General features: G+C 35.8%; 1 protein-coding gene across 7 annotated transcripts in view; it reads left to right on the forward strand.

Moving 5' to 3' along the window:
• DDX4 (DEAD-box helicase 4) overlaps positions 1-20,713 on the forward strand; it is an 85,628-nt gene that overhangs the window by 44,284 nt on the left and 20,631 nt on the right. For all 7 annotated transcript variants that reach the window (XM_027041810.2, XM_027041818.2, XM_015072554.3 and 4 more), the window contains 8 exons: positions 6,244-6,345; positions 7,510-7,590; positions 8,580-8,627; positions 14,596-14,643; positions 14,754-14,801; positions 15,025-15,167; positions 15,829-15,981; positions 16,985-17,139. In XM_027041810.2, coding sequence (XP_026897611.1) covers positions 6,244-6,345; positions 7,510-7,590; positions 8,580-8,627; positions 14,596-14,643; positions 14,754-14,801; positions 15,025-15,167; positions 15,829-15,981; positions 16,985-17,139 — 778 coding nt within the window. The remainder of the gene's footprint in view (positions 1-6,243; positions 6,346-7,509; positions 7,591-8,579; positions 8,628-14,595; positions 14,644-14,753; positions 14,802-15,024; positions 15,168-15,828; positions 15,982-16,984; positions 17,140-20,713) is intronic.

Genomic DNA, 20,713 nt, shown 5'->3' on the forward strand with positions numbered 1-20,713 from the left:
CTTTTATCTCCATCTTTCAGCAACCCAACCACTAACTGACTTTCTGTAGCTATGGATTTGCCAATTCTGGACTTTATGTAAATGAAATGATATAATATGTGGTTTTTTTGTGTCTTCTTTACTTACCATGATGTTTTCAAGGTTTGTCCATGTTGTAGCATGTGATGGTACTTAATTCCTTTTAATGGCTAATTAATAATTCACAGTGTACCATGTTCTGTTTGTTCATCACCTGATGGATTATTGGGTTGTTTCCACTTTTGAGCTATTATGACTAATGCTACTATAAATATTTGCGTGCAAGTTTTATGTGAACATGTGTTTTCATTTTTATGGTGTACATACTTAGGAGTGAAACTGAAAAATTGTTTCCTACAGCAGCTGCACCAATTTACATTCCTTCCAACAATGTAGGAGTGTCCCAACTTCTCTGTATCCTCACCAGTCTTTGTTATTGTGTGTCATTTTGGTAGTAGTGATCCTTGTGGGTGTAAAATGGTATCTCATTATGGTTTTGATTGGCATGTCCTGATAACTGTCATAAGACATTTGCCCTTTTCTGTCTGGCTTAATTCACTTAGCATAACGTTTTCAATGTTCATGTTGTAGTATATATCAGAACAAAGAACTTTTCTTTTTATGGTTGAATAATTATCCATTGTATATATAAAATGCTCTTATGCTCGTATGAACATTCATATATGTTTATCTGTTGGAGTCGTTGTTTTTGCATCTTTGGAATATATGCCTAGAAGTGGAATTGCCAGGAGATGGGACTGAAGTAAGTTGAAATATGCCACAGAGTTCACCGTTCTGAGAATCAGCTTAAAATATTCTCTGGGTTACTGCAAGTCTGATTAAGTTTCATTTTGGAAAATTTTTATTCTGACAGTTTTTGTCCATTTTTTTTCTTTTTTTGGAGTAGCAGAATATGGAGTTTGTTACTTTGCCATTTTTGCTGATGTCATTGATCAATATCATTTAAAAATTTTCATTTTGTTTCCTGGTATATAGAAATATAATTGAATTTTATATATTGAAGGTTGAGTGACCTCACTAAATTTATGGTAAGTACTTTTTTAAATGAAGAAAAGATGTTTATATTTCTTTTACCCGAAGTTTAAATGATTTATAAAGTTACGCCTTTTTGAGGATTGTTACCAGACATCATTAAGAGCTGTAAGAGTTTGTCACCTGTCCCTTATGAAATGCAGAACGCACCTCACAAAGGACTAATGTGTCACCTTTAAAAATACATTAATGTTGGGGCGCCTGAGTGGCTCAGTTCGTTAAGTGTCCGGCTTCAGGCTCAGGTCATGATCTCATGGTTTGTGAGTTGGAGCCCTGCGTTGGGCTCTGTGCTGACAGCTCAGAGTTTGGAGCCTGCTTTGGATTCTTTGTCTCTCGCTCTCTGCCCCTCCCCCACTTGCTCTCTGTCTCTGTCTCTCTCTCTCTCAAAAATAAACATTAAAAAAATTAATGTTATTTATGAAAAGTGACTTTTAAAGTGGTAAATTTTGAAATATTTCAATAACTCAGAAAAGCACAGAATGTTCTATTACAAACACTTGAATACCACTACCTGGATTTAACAGGAACCTTTTGTCATGTATATTTCATATATAAAAAGATACATAATTGTTGGAAGATTCATCTTCCCTTTATATTTTATATCTTCTTCTTCCCAGAGTTAATTTAACATTGGTGTGTGTATATATTTCATATTCATACTTTGATAAAAATTTATTATACCTTTTTGTGACTTATTTTTAAGATTTTATTTTTAGGTAATGTCTACACCCAACGTGGGAATTGAACTTAAAACCCTGAGATCAAGAGTTGCATGCTCTACTGACTGAGCCAGCCAAGCACTCTCCCTCTTTTTGTGACTTTTTTTATTCCTTGTTTTTAAAGATTTATATGTTGAAAGTGTAGATCTAGTTCATTCATTGTAACTTCTGTAGTGCTTTACTTACCTTTTAACCTCTTTATTTAAAAACAAATTATTTTTATGACCATGTGGGATACAGTGTCCCTACCTTCAAACAAGAAGGTCATGCAGATTTTTAATTGTATGTAACATCCATGCTATTTTTACCTCAAGTTAATAGACTTCTTACATAACTGGAAATTGGCATTAATTACAGGAAAAGGAAAGCATCTTCATTTAAATGTTTGTGTTTCTCTTGTGTACAGAATTATTAAGCTTTGGTACTGGAAGTACTGAGTCATTTTATAATCGTTGGCTCAGCAGAGAAGATAGTTTTGAAAAGGAACCAAATTGAATTTACAGAAAGCAGTAGTGATTGGGAGCATAATGAATGGATTAAACAGATTAAAGATGAGTAGAATAAATGAGTCCATATAGAGATCTGAAGAAATTCTCTAAATTTGGGAATGGAAAACATGAAGATATCTTCTAGGGAAGGTAAAATAAGAAGCTCTGTTACTCTAACATATGTCTCTATATCTCCTGAGGAAAGAACACAAGATGAAAGAGGGACGGGAAGAATACTATTCAAAGAATAGTTCAGAGACTTTTCTAGAGTTAAGGAGGCACAAGATTACAGAGAGAATTAAAAAAAACTTACACCCCTATATGTGTATTGAAATTGCAAAATTATGAAGATAGAAATATTTTGAACTATCAGAAAAAATACTGATCCACCTGTAAAAGAACATTAGATTGATAGCAGAACTTTTGTGCAGTTTTTTTTTCCAATAAAGTTAGAGATCAGAATAGAGGAGTATGTAGAATTCTGAGGAGAATAGTTCTGAATCTGAACTGTTATATCCAGAAAATTTAGTTATCAGAGAGAAATAATACCATTGAGATAAAGACAGTGTTTAGTACTGTCATACCACTGAGGAAACAACTACTAAATCATATTTACTAGTAAGAGGAAACTGCAACAAGAAGTAGGAAGCAATGATGAACAAAACTAAATAAATACACATTTTAAAAATGGTAAGCATCTTGGTAAGCCTAAGTAAGTATTGCTTGTAGAAGATAGTAATAAATGATGGTAATTAATTTAGGTGTTTTAGAAACAAAGAACCAACATACTAACAAATGAAAAGACTTTAGTTCTTTGTCACCTCAGTAGGAAAGATAATGGATTGAAACTAATTTCAGGATTTCTTAAAAATGGTAAAACTGAAAGATAATAAGAAAAAGTACATAATGTATAACTCACTAGTGGAGGAAATCCAGTAGAAGGGCAAGACTTTGTAGTAAATAGACAAGGTTGAAGATAATTTATTTTTTAATTTTTTATTAAAAAATTTGTTTTTGATATTTATTTTTGAGAGAGAGAGAGCACAAGCAGGGGGAGGGACAGAGAGAGAGGGAGACCCAGAATCCGAAGCAGGCTCCAGGTTCTGAGCTGTCAGCCCAGAGCCTGATGCGGCGCTCAAACCCACGAACTGTGAGATCATGACCTGAGCTGAAGTTGGATGCTTAACTGACTAAGCCACCCAGATTCCCCTAATTTAAATATTTATAAAATATTCATGGTGAGATTGAAGGATATCAGTAAAGGCATAAAATGTAGCATTTGGGAAATCTAATAGAAGGACAGAAAGAACAAAAAAAGTTGAAAAAAACTCAGGAAAGAGAAAACACAAAAGAGGATGAAAGAAGTAAATCAATGTCAGTAATCATAATATGTGTATAGTTACATGTATTTCAGTGCAGAGTTGCAAATAGCAAAATGTCAGTCCAATATGAACCCGCAAAAGCTGGTATAGAAATAGGAGACAAAATAGACTAAAGCAGACATATTAGGGATAAAGAAATAATTACCTAATGATAAAAGGCATGTTCACTGGGAAAATATTACAGTTTGGAACATGGTTTGAAATCTAACAATATATTCTTATGTATATAAAGCAAAAGTAGACATAATTACATGGAAAAAAATTGCAAATTCTAGTTAAACCATTAATCTTAGGTTTAAACCATTTTTCCGTTACAAACTGATAGAATGAGCAGACCAGAAATGAGTAAGACTATAGAGACTACAGTAGATTTGAATACTAGTTATTAAGCCTGATTTAATATTTCTGTTTGGAATAATACACACCCTTCTTTTACACATTCTTTTACAGCATCTAGAAAATAGATATAATTTTGCCATAAATTAAGGCCAAAAGGAAGTCTCAAAATATACTGTTAATACTTGTTAAAGTATTGTGAAAACAGAAATCCATAATGAAAAGCCTAACCCTTGTGGTTTGGAAACTGAATTTCTCAATTTCTGAAAATTCATATGGAAATAATAAAGTATTTAGAACTGAATGGACAGTAAAAACATCAAAACTTAAGGGATACAGCTAAAGCAGCTGACTTTTTGAAGAATGTTTGTAGTCTTAAATGCACTGAGTAGAAAAGAAATTAATGTATTCAACTTAAGTAATTAAAAAACTCAGTAAAAGGAAGTTAAGATAATAGACATGAATGAAACCGATACAGTGGAGTGTTATTCAGCACTAAAAGTGAATGAAGTATGCATCAACAAAAAGTTGAATAAAAGGAAGCAAGATAAAAAATACATATTCTATAAGATTCCATTATATAAAGCTCAAACACAAACTGAACAATATGTTGCATAAAGATATGCACATAGTTGGTAAAATTAAAATAAGAACAAGGAAATGAGAAACAATTCAGGATATTGGTTGAGGAAGGGGGAAACAGGGTGAAAGACTATACATGGTCTCCCTAGGTCTTGGGAATATTTTTAGTTTGTTTTCTTTTTTTAATATATTTATTTTTGAGAGCATAAGCTGGGGAGGGGCAGAGAGAGAGGGAGACAGATCTGAAGCAGGTTCCACGCTTGTCAGCACACACCCCGACTTGGGCCTTGAACCCATGAACTTAGCATGACCTGAGCTGAAGTTGGACTGGGCTGGACCAGCTGAGCTACCCTAGTGCCCTGGGAACGTTTTTAGTTTTAAGCTGGCTAGTAGGTCTATAGGTTTTCATTTTATTATTCATGTGCTCACACCAAAGTAACATACCTTAGAAAGAAGTGGGTCAAAAAAATAAACTGTTTCTTGAGAAGAGATAAACTCTAACAAGGTTTATTCAAAGATAAAGAGGCACAAATAAATAATTTAGAAAAGGTGGATATAAGTATTGATAAAGAGATTGTTGCTAGATTGAGGAATCTAAGTTTGAGGTTGTAGATGTATCACCATGAATCTACCTTGAATTAAGTCTGCCCTATTTTATAAATAGGCTTTAAAAACACATATAATTCAGTATCAAGAAATACAGGTAGAATTTTTACCTTTATTGAGAAGTTTGTTTGTAAATAGTGGCAAGTTCATAAACTGAATCTCACTTTATTTTCTGTCCAGTTGATGTTTTGGTTTTGAATTGACCTCGTTCTGCCTTAGGTGGGATCATATGTTACTTGAAATATTTATACTGATTTTTGGTATTTAATTGAATTTAAAGTGTTTATAGTAGGAAATCAGGCTTTATATATGTCTATATGTCTCTGCTTTGAGTAAGATGTTTTACTGTTTTCTGTAAAGAACAAATGTAAGCCTAGATTTATCTAATGCTTCTGTGAATTGTAGAAATGTTGTTAATGATACATTTGTGGTAATTTTCAGTGTTTTGCAAGTGACAGTTTTTTCGTCAAAAAAAATTTTTTTTTCAAATAAACTCTTCATCTCGATGTGGGGCTTGAACTCAAGACTCTGGAATAGAGTCACAAGCTCTACTGACTGAGCCAGCCAACTAACTACCTCTGGTTATTTTTCGTTTTGATTCTCAGAAAGCAGTGGGTTTTTTCTTTTTTTAAATTGTAGCTATATCTGTTTATGGTAGTGAAGTTGAACATTTAATGTTTATTTTTAACAGAGAGAGACAGACAGATTCAGGGACAGAGCATGAGTGGGGGAAGGGGGAGAGAGAGAGGGAGACACAGAATCTGAAGCAGGCTCCAGGCTCCGAGCTGTCAGCACAGAGCCGGACACGGGGCTCGAACTCACAGATTGCGAGATCATGACCTAAGCCAAAGTCGGACGTTCAACCAACTGAGCCACCCAGGTGCCCCAAAGTTGAACATTTATAGGTCAAATATGGCATTTCTTTTTAGTAACTATTAATGCCTTAAAATATGTAAAGTTACTGAATTATGCAAGGCTTAAAATAAATTTGGACACCATTTCTCCAAGATTTCTTTGTTGTTATTTTGTGTTGTTCTTGTGTGTGTTTTCATATTATAGGCTATCAAGATGGAAATGATTCAGAAGCTTCAGGGTCATCCAGAAGAGGTGGAAGAGGTGGTTTCCAAGGTCGCCGTGGAGGATTTGGTCTAGGAAGTTCAAGTTAGTAGTGAATTGCAAATGGTGTGCTTTATCTGTTAAGAAGGAAATGATAAAAAATAAAACCTATCAGTTAAGCTTGTTGAGAGGATTATATGAGAAGAGCTTACACTGTAGCTGGTATATAATTGCTTACATTATATATGACATTTTTAGACACATATCTAATTGCATACCTGTTGGAATAGATGAGTCTTTATAGAAGTTTGTGTGACTCAGCTCTTTAATCTTACTTTGTTTTTTTGTTTTTTTTTTTAGAGTTTATTTATTTATTTTGAGAGAGGGAGAGAGCGGGAAAGGGGTGGGGGTGAAGAAAGAATTCCAAGTGGACTCTGCTCTGTCCACACAGAGCCCAATGCAGGGCTCAAACTCACAAACTGTGAGATCATGACCTGAGCCAAAACCAAGAGTAGGGTGCTCAGCCAGCTGAGCCACCCAAGTGCCTAATATTACTGTTTTAAAGCCTTCATCATAAAAGCCAACCTTAGAAATAGGTAGCCTTCTCTAAGACTGTACCCTCCTTTATACCCTCTTTTACCAATTTGGCTTTCTAACAACTTCAGCCATCGTTTCTTAGAGCTGGGGGTATTGACTTCAGAAGTCACTGCTGGATTGCGTGTGTCTCTTAATGGAGGAGGAAAGATGCGTGGTTTTGGAAGTCAAAACTAAATCTGTAATAATTTAATAGATGTATAGGAGATTAGTGAATTGTCACTTTTAAAAAAGTGTAAGGGTCTAGGGGTTGTTCAGGACTTGTAAGGTTTGATTTAGCAACAGTGGGAGCAAGCGGGTACTGTTCTGGAGAATAAGCAAAAAGGCTATGCAATGTGAAGTTTCTGGGGCAGTAGCAGTGCTATTTTTTGGAGGTTATTTAACTTTTGTTTATATGATATTTTAACATAGTACTGGCCCTAACTTTTTAAAAAAATAATTTTAATAAAAGTTTTGAGGAAGTCGTTTGTAATTCAAAGAAATAATTTATGGAGAAATCCTTTGTGTGATTCTTAGAAAAATGCTCATTGTGATTCCTTTACAATTTAAACTATTTTGCCTCATATCTTTAACTTCTGGCACTGTCACTTGATTTTCTTGTTACTCTTTTAGATTTTCTTCTCTTTATCATTTTAAAACCTCTTAAAAGTAATATCTCATTATGTACAAATACAGATAGTGAATATGAGCAAGATGAGGGGATGCAGCGTGCTGGTGGCCTTTTTGGTTCTAGAAGACCAACTTTAAGTGGTGCAGGTGAGAAATAGAATTTCTTATTGAATGTTAAACATTCATATATGTTTTTAGCTCTACAATTAGTAAACTAATAGATGTATTTAAGTATACTTGGTTAGCTCATAATTTTCTATGATTTTTAGATCTGCTTTTTATACATGGGCAGTTTTGCCTTCCTTATAAAATTTGTGCACTGTGAATTACTTCTTTTCTCTTACTTACCAGTTAATTTGATGTATAAATATAGCTTGAATTGGAGGAAGGAAAATGAAGTTTGCAATGGTTTCAAAGAAAGAACTCTTTAGGTGATTTGAGGAGAAAATGAAAAAACACAGCAACACAATTGTTGATAAAAATGTGCAAATGTGTATATACTGGTACATCCAAACCATAGACTGTTATTCAGTACTAAAAGGAAATGAGCCATCAAACTATGAAAAGACCTGTAGAAACCCTAAATGCATGTTACTAAGTGAAAGAAACCAATCTGAAAAGGCTACTTACTAAATACTTTCCAACTTTAAGACACTCTGGAAAAGGAACAACTTTGGAGAAGGGTAAAAAGAATAGTGGTTGCCAGGGGTTGGGGGCAGGAAGGAATAGTATGAAGGATTTTTAGAACAGTGAAAATACTTTGTATGATACATCAATGGTGGATACAGGTCATTTTATGTTTTTTCAAACCCATAGAATGTATAACACCGAACATGAGCCCTACTATAAACTTTTAATATGATAAACTTCTAATGTTGGTAATGGGGGAGGCTGTTAAAATGTGAGGGCAGGAGGGAGGTATCAGAGAAATCTCTGTTCCTTTCTCTCAATTTTTCTGTGAACTTAAAACTCTCTAAAAAAAAAATGAAGGCTTTAAAGTGTTCACATGAGGAAAAGATTTAAATTAAATGTAGAATTAACAGATGGATGGACAAAGGGACCAGGTATCCTCAGTACTCAGTATTTGAATAGAAATAGCTATATGTCTAAGTAATCTGCACAACAATTCCTTACAGGTAATGGTGACACTTACCAAAGCAGAAGTGGCAGTGGAAGTGGACGAGGTGAGTTTTTACTTGGTTTACCTACAAGGGGTTAACATTATTGTAATCCAAATTTAATTTTTTTTAATCTAATTTTTTTCCAATATATGAAATTTATTGCCAAATTGGTTTCCATAAAACACCCAGTGCTCATCCCAAAAGGTGCCCTCCTCAATACCCATCACCCACCCTCCCCTCCCTCCCACCCCCCATCAACCCTCAGTTTGTTCTCAGTTTTTAAGAGTCTCTTATGCTTTGGCTCTCTCCCACTATACCTCTTTTTTTTTTTTTTTTTCCTTCCCCTCCCACATGGGTTTCTATTAAGTTTCTCAGGATCCACGTAAGAGTGAAAACATATGGTATCTGTCTTTCTCTGTATGGTTTATTTCACTTAGCATGACACTCTCCAGTTCCATCCACATTGCTACAAAGGGCCATATTTCATTCTTCTCATTGCCACGTAGTACTCCATTGTGTATATAAACCACAATCTCTTTATCCATTCATCAGTTGATGGACATTTAGGCTCTTTCCATAATTTGGCTATTGTTGAGAGTGCTGCTATAAACATTGGGGTACAAGTGCCCCTATGCATCAGTACTCCCGTATCCCTTGGGTAAATTCCTAGCAGTGCTATTGCTGGGTCATAGGGTAGGTCTATTTTTAATTTTTTGAGGAACCTCCACACTGTTTTCCAGAGTGGCTGCACCAATTTGCATTCCCACCAGCAGTGCAAGAGGGTTCCCGTTTCTCCACATCCTCTCCAGCGTCTATAGTCTCCTGATTTGTTCATTTTGGCCACTCTGACTGGCGTGAGGTGATATCTGAGTGTGGTTTTGATTTGTATTTCCCTGATGAGGAGCGACGTTGAGCATCTTTTCATGTGCCTGTTGGCCATCCGGATGTCTTCTTGAGAGAAGTGTCTTTTCATGTTTTCTGCCCTTTTCTTCACTGGATTATTTGTTTTTCGGGTGTGGAGTTTGGTGAGCTCTTTATAGATTTTGGATACTAGCCCTTTGTCCGATATGTCATTTGCAAATATCTTTTCCCATTCCGTTGGTTGCCTTTTAGTTTTGTTGGTTGTTTCCTTTGCTGTGCAGAAGCTTTTTATCTTCATAAGGTCCCAGTAATTCACTTTTGCTTTTAATTCCCTTGCCTTTGGGGATGTATCGAGTAAGAGATTGCTACGGCTGAGGTCAGAGAGGTCTTTTCCTGCTGTCTCCTCTAAGGTTTTGATGGTTTCCTGTCTCACATTCAGGTCCTTTATCCATTTTGAGTTTATTTTTGTGAATGCTGTGAGAAAGTGGTCTAGTTTCAACCTTCTGCATGTTGCTGTCCAGTTCTCCCAGCACCATTTGTTAAAGAGACTTTTTCCATTGGATGTTCTTTCCTGCTTTGTCAAAGATGAGTTGGCCATACGTTTGTGGGTCTAGTTCTGGGGTTTCTATTCTATGTCATTGGTCTATGTGTCTGTTTTTGTGCCAATACCATGCTGTCTTGATGATGACAGCTTTGTAGTAGAGGCAAAAGTCTGGGATTGTGATGCCTCCTGCTTTGGTCGTCTTCTTCAAAATTCCTTTGGCTATTCGGGGCCTTTTGTGGTTCCATATGAATTTTAGGATTGCTTGTTCTAGCTTCGAGAAGAATGCTGGTGCAATTTTGATTGGGATTGCGTTGAATGTGTAGATAGCTTTGGGTAGTATTGACATTTTGACAATATTTATTCTTCCAACCCATGAGCACGGAATGTCTTTCCATTTCTTTATATCTTCTTCAATTTCCTTCATAAGCTTTCTATAGTTTTCAGCATACAGATCTTGTACATCTTTGGTTAGGTTTATCCCTAGGTATTTTAGGCTTCTTGGTGCAATTGTGAATGGGATCAGCTTCTTTATTTGTCTTTCTGTTGCTTCATTATTAGTGTATAAGAATGCAACTGATTTCTGTACATTGATTTTGTATCCTGCAACTTTGTTGAATTCATGTATCAGTTGTAGCAGACTTTTAGTGGAGTCTGTCGGATTTTCCATGTATAATATCATGTCATCTGCAAAAAGCAAAAGCTTGACTTCATCTTTGCCAATTTTGATGCCTTTGATTTCCTTTTGTTGTCTGATTGCTGATGCTAGAACTTCCAGCACTATGTTAAACAACAGCGGTGAGAGTGGGCATCCCTGTCGTGTTCCTGATCTCAGGGAAAAAGCTCTCAGTTTTTCCCCATTGAGGATGATGTTAGCTGTGGGCTTTTCATAAATGGCTTTTATGATCTTTAAGTATGTTCCTTCTATCCCGACTTTCTCGAGGGTTTTTATTAAGAAAGGGTGCTGGATTTTGTCAAAGGCCTTTTCTGCATCGATTGACAGGATCATATGGTTCTTCTCTTTTTTTTTGTTAATGTGATGTATCACGTTGATCGATTTGCGAATGTTGAACCAGCCCTGCATCCCGGGAATGAATCCCACTATATCATGGTAAATAATTCTTTTTATATGCCGTTGAATTCGATTTGCTAGTATCTTATTGAGAATTTTTGCATCCATATTCATCAGGGATATTGGCCTGTAGTTCTCTTTTTTTACTGGGTCTCTGTCTGCTTTAGGAATCAAAGTAATACTGGCTTCATAGAATGAGTCTGGAAGTTTTCCTTCCCTTTCTATTTCTTGGAATAGCTTGAGAAGGATAGGTATTATCTCTGCTTTAAACGTCTGGTAGAACTCCCCTGGGAAGCCATCTCGTCCTGGACTCTTATTTGTTGGGAGATATTTGATGACTGATTCAATTTCTTCGCTGGTTATGGGTCTGTTCAAGCTTTCTATTTCCTCCTGATTGAGTTTTGGAAGAGTGTGGGTGTTTAGGAATTTGTCCATTTCTTCCAGGTTGTCCAGTTTGTTGGCATATACTTTTTCATAGTATTCCCTGATAATTGCTTGTATCTCTGAGGGATTGGTTGTAATAATTCCATTTTCATTCATGATTTTATCTATTTGGGTCCTCTCCCTTTTGTTTTTGGGAAGTCTGGCTAGAGGTTTATCACTTTTGTTTATTTTTTCAAAAAACCAACTCTTGGTTTCATTGATCTGCTCTACAGTTTTTTTAGATTCTATATTGTTTATTTCTGCTCTGATCTTTATTATTTCTCTTCTTCTGCTGGGTTTAGGCTGCCTTTGCTGTTTTGCTTCTATTTCCTTTAGGTGTGCTGTTAGATTTTGTATTTGGGATTTTTCTTGTTTCTTGAGATAGGCCTGGATTGCAATGTATTTTCCTCTCAGGACTGCCTTCGCTGTGTCCCAAAGCGTTTGGATTGTTGTATTTTCATTTCATTTGTTTCCATATATTTTTTAATTTCTTCTCTAATTTCCTGGTTGACCCACTCATTCGTGAGTAGGGTGTTCTTTAACCTCCATGCTTTTGGAGGTTTTCCAGACTTTTTCCTGTGGCTGATTTCAAGCTTCATAGCACTGTGGTCTGAAAGTGTGCATGGAATGATTTCAATTCTTGTATACTTATGAATGGCTGTTTTGTGACCCAGTATGTGATCTATCTTGGAGAAGGTTCCATGTGCACTCGAGAAGAAAGTATATCTGTTGCTTTGGGATGCAGAGTTCTAAATATATCTGTCAAGTCCATCTGATCCAATGTATCATTCAGGGCCCTTGTTTCTTTATTGATGGTGTGTCTAGATGATCTATCTATTTCTGTAAGTGGAGTGTTAAAGTCCCCTGCAATTACCACATTCTTATCAATAAGGTTGCTTATGTTTGTGAGTAATTGTTTTATATATCTGGGGGCTCCCGTATTCGGCGCATAGACATTTATAATTGTTAGCTATTCCAGCTGGAGTAGCCATACTTATATCAGACAAACTAGACTTTAAATTAAAGGCTGTAACAAGAGATGAAGAAGGGCATTATATAATAACCAAATTTAATTTTTGATGTTAAAAGTAATTGTTAGTATTTTTATACACTTTGAGGAATATACATTTGCTCTGCCTGTTTTGGGAGTTACTTAAAACTCAGTATAGCAGTTCCATTATAGGAATTATATATCATAGATGTATTTGCTCAGTGTATGCACAAGGGTGTTCACTGAAGCTTCATTTATAATAAGTAAAAACTGAAAGTCAACCAGAATTCATCAATAAATAATGGTTTACTAAATAATATAACCATAAAATGGGATACTGTGCAGATGTTGAAGATTGAAATATGTATGTATAAGTTCTTAAGACAGTATGTTTTGGGGGGCGTCTGGGTGGCTTAGTGGGTTAAACATCTGACTCTTGATTTCAGCTCAGGTCATTATCTCATGGTTTGTGAGTTCCAGCCTTGTTTGGGCTCTGCCCTGACAGCACTCCTGCCTTCCCTGCCCCCTCTCTCAAAATAAATAAAAACAAAACAAAACTGTGTTTTCTTATGAGATAGTGATTTGATTTGATTTGGTAAAAGAGATATATGGTGTCGAGTATACATGATTTTGTACTATGAAAAATTTTTTTAGAGTTAGAAATATTTAAATGTCATATAAAAGTTAAAATGCTTTCCTGACCAGGAAAATAATAAAGCTTGTTTTATTTCTCTGAAAAGTCCTCAGTGATCATTAGTACTCTCAGAGCATTCAAAGAGACAATTCCTTTGAGCTGCCTCTGTTTTACCCTCTTGATTCTTAGGTTCTTCATTATAGAAAGAGGTTACTAATGGCTAGTTAAACCATATTTACAAATGCTCAAATCTTGTCTGGACAAGGATATTCAGGACAAAATTAGCTTACATGTAAAAATGTATCTTGTTAGATTTTTAAATCTAGTGCAGTCCTTATTCTTTTTTTCTGATAATACCTGAAAGTGGCACAATAGATAACTATTGTCTAAAAACCATAGGGTATTATATGGAAAAGAGCTAACGCAACAGTCCTGACTGTTGTTCTTTGAATGTCCTGCTTACAAGGTTGTTCTTTGTCTAGTATTCGGGAAATTGGATTTGGGGAGGGTTCTCACCACCCTGAGTAGTGTAAGAATGGCTCACTGTGCCTGAATTGTTTGTACAACAATGTAGGGTTTTGTTTTTTTTTTTAATGTTTATTCTTGAGAGAGAGAAAGCGCAAACAGGGTAGGGGCAGAGAGAGGGAGACACAGAATCTGAGGCAGGCTCCAGACTCTGAGCTGTCAGCATGGAGCCCCACACCGGGCTTGAACTCATGAGCCATGATATCATGAGTTCTCATGAACTGAGCCACCCAGCCAACAGAGCCACCCAGACGCCCCAACAATGTAGTTTCAATACCTTCTTTTCTTTTGAGAGTCTGAAATTTCTGCCTGGTATTTGCAAGGCAGAAAGTGGCTACATTATCAGCCCCTAATAAAAACCGTGAGTACTGAGTCTCTAATGAGCTTCTCTGGTAGGCAGTGTTTCCAAGGTGTTGTTACAACTTGGGGCTAGGGAAATTAGTCCTGTGTGACACCACTGGGAGCGGACTCTTGGAAGCTTATGTCTGGTTATCTTTGGATTTTGCCCCATACACCTTTTTCCTTTGCTGATGTTACTTTCTGTCCTTTGTAATAAATCATAATTGTGAGTATGACTATATTCTGAGTCCTACTGAATCATACAACCTGGGAATGGTAGTGGGGATACCCCAATACAGATGGACTTTTAGTTCATTTTACAAAATAGATTCCTTTGCTGAGGAGTATAGGAATTAGGAAAGGGACAGAACAGCTGAAACAAAAACTAATAATATATAACAGTATCAGCTGCATTTTGAGTATTAAGGAAACCTAATTGTTAAGGTTAACCTAATTGTTAACCTAATTGTTAAACCTAAAATTGTTAAGGATTTTATTTATCAAAATTGTCTTGTTTGTGTGAAGGGACTTTAAAGATGTCTGTCCATTTTTAGAACTTATTTTCTTTGAAAACAAGCAATGAAAATAAAGATGTGCACAGCCTTTTATCTTGACTAATTGTCAGTATGGATTTTTTTAAATTAGGTGGTTACAAAGGTTTAAATGAAGAAGTAATAACAGGCTCTGGAAAAAGTAAGTTTTACTTTAGATAAAGTATTTGATTTTTATGGTCAAAGTTCTTTTACCCTTCAATTAAAAAATAAAAACCATTTATATCTTGTTTTGGTTTGATTGCCTTTAAGATTCTTGGAAGTCAGAAGCTGAAGGAGGAGAAAGTGGTGATACTCAAGGTATGCTAATTTTTGTGTGATCCCATGAATTTCTATTGTATTTTAATAAAAATGAAAAATACTTAAAAGCAGAGTTGACTTTTTCTTATTTGAAGTGAAAAGTTGAATGGTAAACATTGGGAAGTTCTACAGCATTTAAAATTTGATATTCAGTTCTTGTTTTCCCTCTTACTTTTCTTCTGGTCCTTGTGATGTAAGCTCTTTCTTTTATTTGAATTCTAAGGACCAAAGGTGACCTACATACCACCTCCGCCACCTGAGGATGAGGATTCCATCTTTGCACATTATCAGACAGGCATAAACTTTGACAAATATGATACTATTCTTGTAGAAGTATCTGGACATGATGCACCACCAGCAATTCTGGTCAGTGTGATAATTATATCTTTATTGACTGTGTAGCAAACTTTGTTTTTAAAATAGTTGGTACATTTCCATAGGTTGATACGAAAGAATATAAAAATCTCATTTTTAGCACTTAATGGCATAGGTTAGAAATTAAGAACCACATCTACCATGTACAGTAGAATTAATAACTATGTTGAAAGAGTATTAAATTTCATCTCCACATTCCCAAACCAGGATGAGAACTTCATTTAAATCTAAAAAGGATATTTTTCTAGAGATTCAAGATGTCTGCTTCCTAAATATTTGAGAAAGTCTATTTTAGGAGAATGATTTTCTAAGGAGTAGGGGAGCTTACAGTCCCCTGTTGATTAATGAGCCATTATTACTGATCAGAGTATTTGTATTTCACAGGTTTTGAGAGATCAGAGAAACTGTTTTTAGAACTAGTATCTATAGGGAATATTCTTTAATTCTATGAAGTAATAATATATAGGCTCTGTTTATTACTTTTGAGTTAGGGGCATCTTGGTAAAGTAAGTTTAGTATATAGAATGGAATTAGCAAAAACTTAAGAATAACTCAAATGGGATATGTTTATGGAATGATCTGCATGTGATATATGGAATTTAATCACTGCCCCCCCCCACTCCCCTGCCTTGTTTTTTTTTTTTTTTTTTAGACTTTTGAGGAAGCTAATCTCTGTCAGACACTGAATAACAACATTGCTAAAGCTGGTTATACTAAGCTTACTCCTGTGCAAAAATACAGTATTCCTATTATACTAGCAGGGCGAGATTTGATGGCATGTGCTCAGACAGGGTCTGGAAAGACTGTAAGTCCTTTTCTAACATGTATTCTCCATAATCAAACTATTAATAGTTTTTGAACTTAATTTTTTTTCAAGTAGTTTGAATCTTTTCGGTTGAATGGTAGATCGATAATTTCAATGAACTGTCATAAATACTCATGTTTTTTGCTTCTGAATGAAGCAAAATGAATGTTTAATCCATTTTTTTAAGAGTGCTCAACTCCTTCTGGCACATGTTAATATCTGAAATAAAATGATAGAGGGTCAAAGCCCTAGAGGTTATAAATATAACCTCAGGTTATGCTATCCAAAAGAACTCGGATGAGATTGGGCTGTTCTTAAGACTTACCTCTGGGATCTGTCTGTTAAATAGGGTTCCATGAGATGAGTCTTAAAGACTATGCTTTCTGAATCATGCAGTTTTGGTTCATGCTGTTTTAACCTTAATCAGCCTCCATAGTAGAGTTGAGGGGATAATAAGTGAGTTATATAATATAGCAGCTGATGTGTGACTTAAACCTTACTTTGGAGGTAGATTTTAGTATCTTAATGAGAAAACTATTACAAAACATTTCTTTTGCCCCATTAACTTCAGTAAGGGTGAGTAATCCAAATGAATGATTTCCCAATTTTTGCTCTGTGTAACACTTTTGTCATGATTTCAGAGTGATAATTTTATCACTACTCCAAAAGGACAGATTTAGAATAATTGCTAAATGCAGTGATTTACATCAAGTTATATGTACATTCCCCTCTATAAATAAGTTAATATTAATTTATTTAGAATCAATGGGTGTGCTTTTTAAAAAACAGAAAAATATCCAAAATTTTATATTGTGTAATATGAGCATAAAGATTGAGGTGTTAAAAACTCACTGAACTAAAACTGTTTTCTTCTGTCATCTTAAATTTACCAGCAAGATGGAGGAAGAATCTAGAGACTGTAAGGAAATAAGGAATAGATTTATTTCTACAGGGAGAAGGATGATGTATTATAAATTTGTATACTATGTAATTTAACTTTTAGGCAGCTTTTCTCTTGCCAATTTTGGCACATATGATGCGTGATGGAATAACAGCCAGTCGTTTCAAAGATCTGCAGGAACCAGAGTGTATTATTGTAGCACCAACTCGAGAGTTGATCAATCAGATCTATTTGGAAGCCCGAAAATTTTCTTTTGGGTATGTACATCTGGAATGCCATCCATTTTATTTTTAAATGTGTATTTATTTATTTTGAGGGCGGGAGGGCAGTGAGAGAGGGAGAGAGAGAATCTGAAGCAGGCTCCATGCTCAGCACAGAGCCCAGTGTGGGGCTTGATCTCACAACCATGAGATCACAGCCTGAGCCGAAATCAAGAAGAGACTGAGCCCCCCAGGGACCCTGGAATGCCATTCAAAACAAGGTTTTCTTTAGAGATTTTTCTTAAAGTCTCAGTGGAGTTCTCAGAAGAACTCAGTGCAGCCATGTAATTAGTATTACTTGATTGAAGTGTGCTTTTTTTTATAATCTTTATGGAATCCCAGTTTATTTAAAAATTTTTTTCAATTTTTTTTTTTTGAGACAGAGATACAGAGTGTGAGCCAGGGAGGGGCAGAGAGAGAGGGAGACAGAATCTGAAGCAGGCTTCAGGCTCTGAGCTGTCAGTGCAGAGCCCAATGTGGGACTTGAACCCATGGACCGTGAGATCATGACCTAAGCTGAAGTCGGACACTTAATTGACTGGCTACCCAGGCGCCCCCAAGTTGTTTTGTTTTGTTTTACCTATTTATTTTGGTTTTGTTCTATTTATTTTTGGGGGGTAGGGAGGGAAGGTAAAAAAGAAAAATTTGGTTTTTGTTTCAAGGAGACTTCCTAAAGAGTAGTAACTCATTTGTTACACATTACCATGGATGAACACTGTTGTTTTGGCTTTCATGACCGTTTGAATTCAAGGTAATGTGCATAACCTGTATTTTTCTGAAATTCAGTGTGTTCATTTGGACAGACACGGGCTGACTCTGTATTTTTGTAGGAAAGGGACTGGCACTTTGGCATCAAGAACAAATAATTCAGCAATAGTGGTCTTGGATACTTCAATGCCCTGTGAACCTACAATTAACAAAGAGACTGCTCATTCTAAGAACCATGCAAGCAAGAAGGGAATAAGGGAAGAGTTAGAAGTCTCATGTTCAGAGCAAAATATCAGTCGTAATATCCTTCTCAGTTCTCTGATATATATAAAGTAGAGGGTGAGGATAAGACTTATATGAATATGACAAATAAAAAGTGTATACAGAACTGGGAAAGTATTTTTCATTAAGTTGGCCAATTATGCTAGTTCAACAAGCTTGTGAGGAAAAGAACTAAGGCCGAATACAAGTTACACTGTTAAGAACTTCTTGAAAGCAAAAAAAAGAATACTAGTCAACTAATCAATGGTTTGATTTTAATTGTTTTAAAACGTGTTATTTTTAACTTGAATATCTGTGTTATGCCTTGGAAATTCAAAGCAAAAAGTAAAATCAAAAAGCCAGAAATGTCATTGACACGTCTACACAGATGTTTGCTTGTAGTTTTTGATATCCAAAACCTTTTTTCCACACATTGCACAGATGGCCTTTTTGTAGGCATAGCCCTAGCAGTAATGAGCACCTGGCTGGTGCACAGAGCTTTTACAAACTCTGCAAGTGGAGAACTTATTTTTTCCATATGGATTGAATCTTGCTTTTTTTTTTTTTTTTAAAGTCAGAGCTTTAGTTTTATTCTGCTTTCTTCCACCATTTTCTGTGGTATTCCTTGCTGCTGAGCCACCCAGGCACCCTGGAATCCCAGGGTGTTTTTTTTATTTTTAAAAGAAACATGGGGAGCCCTGGAATCCCAGTTCATTTTTATTTTTAAAAGAAACATGGGGTGCCTGAGTGGCTCAGTCAATTAAGCATCTGACTTCCACTCAGGTCAGGATATCTCGATTCGTGAGTTCAAGCCCCGCATCAGGCTCTGTGCTGAAAGCTGGGAGCCTGGAGCCTGCTTTGGATTCTGTGTCTCCCTCTCTCACTGCCTCTCCCACACTTACGTGCATGTGCGTGCTCTCTCTCTCTCTAAAATAAAGATTAAAAAAAATTTTTAGAGAAGCATGCTTACAAATCAGATGATAATAGATACATAATAAACATTGGTGGTATATTTTCTAGTAGTTTTTAGTGCATGTTTAATGCACTTAGGATTTTCTTAATAAACTGTTTAATATAATTTAATAATATAAAAGATGCTTATTTCATAATTAGACTTAATTTTTAATCATTTTCAGATTGTATCTTATTTCTGTATTTTGGCACATTTCGGTTGTTTCTAGTTTGGGACTACTATAAATAAAATCATAATGAGCAGATTGCTAAATAAACTTTTTCTATTTTTATGTTTTAAGTTTTCCTTAAAGTAGGTTTTTATAAGTTTAATGTTATAGGGTATGAACTTCAAGCCAGTACCGATAGTTCTGTTAGCAGTGTATGAGAACGCCAGTTCACTCTACACTTTGCCAACATTTGGTATTATCTGTTTCTAACAAATTACCTAAAACATAGTTGCTTAAAATGATAAATACTGTGTAATAGTTTCTGGGGATTAAGAGTTGGGGAAGAGTTTAGCTGAGTGCTTCTTGCTTGAGGTCTCTCTCAGGAGTAGGAGATTGCAGACAAGATACCAGCCAGAATTGTAGTTTTCTGAAGACTTGTTTATACCTGTCCCATAAGGATGCTTGATTGTCCTTAGGAAATGACAACTGGCTTGCTTAGACAATGAATGAGGAAGAGCAAGGAGGAGGCTACAATGTCTCGTATAAAATAGTCTGAGTCACTTCTGCCATATTGTGTTCATCACTCAGCAAGTTACTAAGTCTACCCCGTACCCCAGGACTGCCATGTCATTTGCTTGAACAGTGCAAAATGGAAATGCAGGGTCCTTTTTTCAATAATTATTATGGGGTCACCTGGGTGGCTCATTCGGTTTGAGCTGCTTTCTGACTCTTGATTTTCACTCGGGTCATGATCCCAGGGTCATGGGATTGAGCTCTACATTGGGCTCCACGTTAAGTGTGGAGCCTGCTTGGGGTTCTCTCTCTGTCCATTTGCCCCTCTCCCCTGCATGTACTCTCTGTCTCTAAAATAATAGAAATGGGAGCGCCTGAGTGTCTCAGTCTGTAAAGCATCTGACTTCGGCTCAGGTCATGATCTCACGGTTTGTGAGTTCAAGCCCCGCATCGGCCTCTGTGCTGACAGCTCAGAGCCTGATACCTGCTTCGGATTCTGTGTCTCCTCCTGTCTCTGCCCCTCCCCTGCTCATGCTCTGTTTCTCTCTGTCTCTCAATAATAAATAAACATTAAAAAAAATAAAAGTAAAATAATAGAAATTATTAAGAATTTTAAGACTGCATATAGCAGAGCATTAAACGAAGCTAAGGACTCTTCCTATCTTGGGACCCTATGTGACTGCACAGGTTGCACTCCTATGAAGCCAGCCTTCACACACGCTTAAGGGGAAAGGGAGTTAGGATCTATATTTGAGGAAAGGGACAAGTATCTTTACTTTTTTATTTAAAAGGCGAAACTACTTTTGGAATGCTTAATAAATTTTCCTTTGTTAATTACACATTGGTGTATACCACTTTATCTAATGGGGTGTTAGTTTTGTTTTTATAGGGTTTTTTTTTTTTACAGATTTTTATGTAGAAATGGTTATATTTTATTTTCTATGAATCAGTTTATTTTAAAATGAGAA

This window comes from Acinonyx jubatus, chromosome A1 (genome assembly GCF_027475565.1).
Source record: "Acinonyx jubatus isolate Ajub_Pintada_27869175 chromosome A1, VMU_Ajub_asm_v1.0, whole genome shotgun sequence".
In the NCBI taxonomy this organism is placed as follows: domain Eukaryota; kingdom Metazoa; phylum Chordata; class Mammalia; order Carnivora; family Felidae; genus Acinonyx; species Acinonyx jubatus.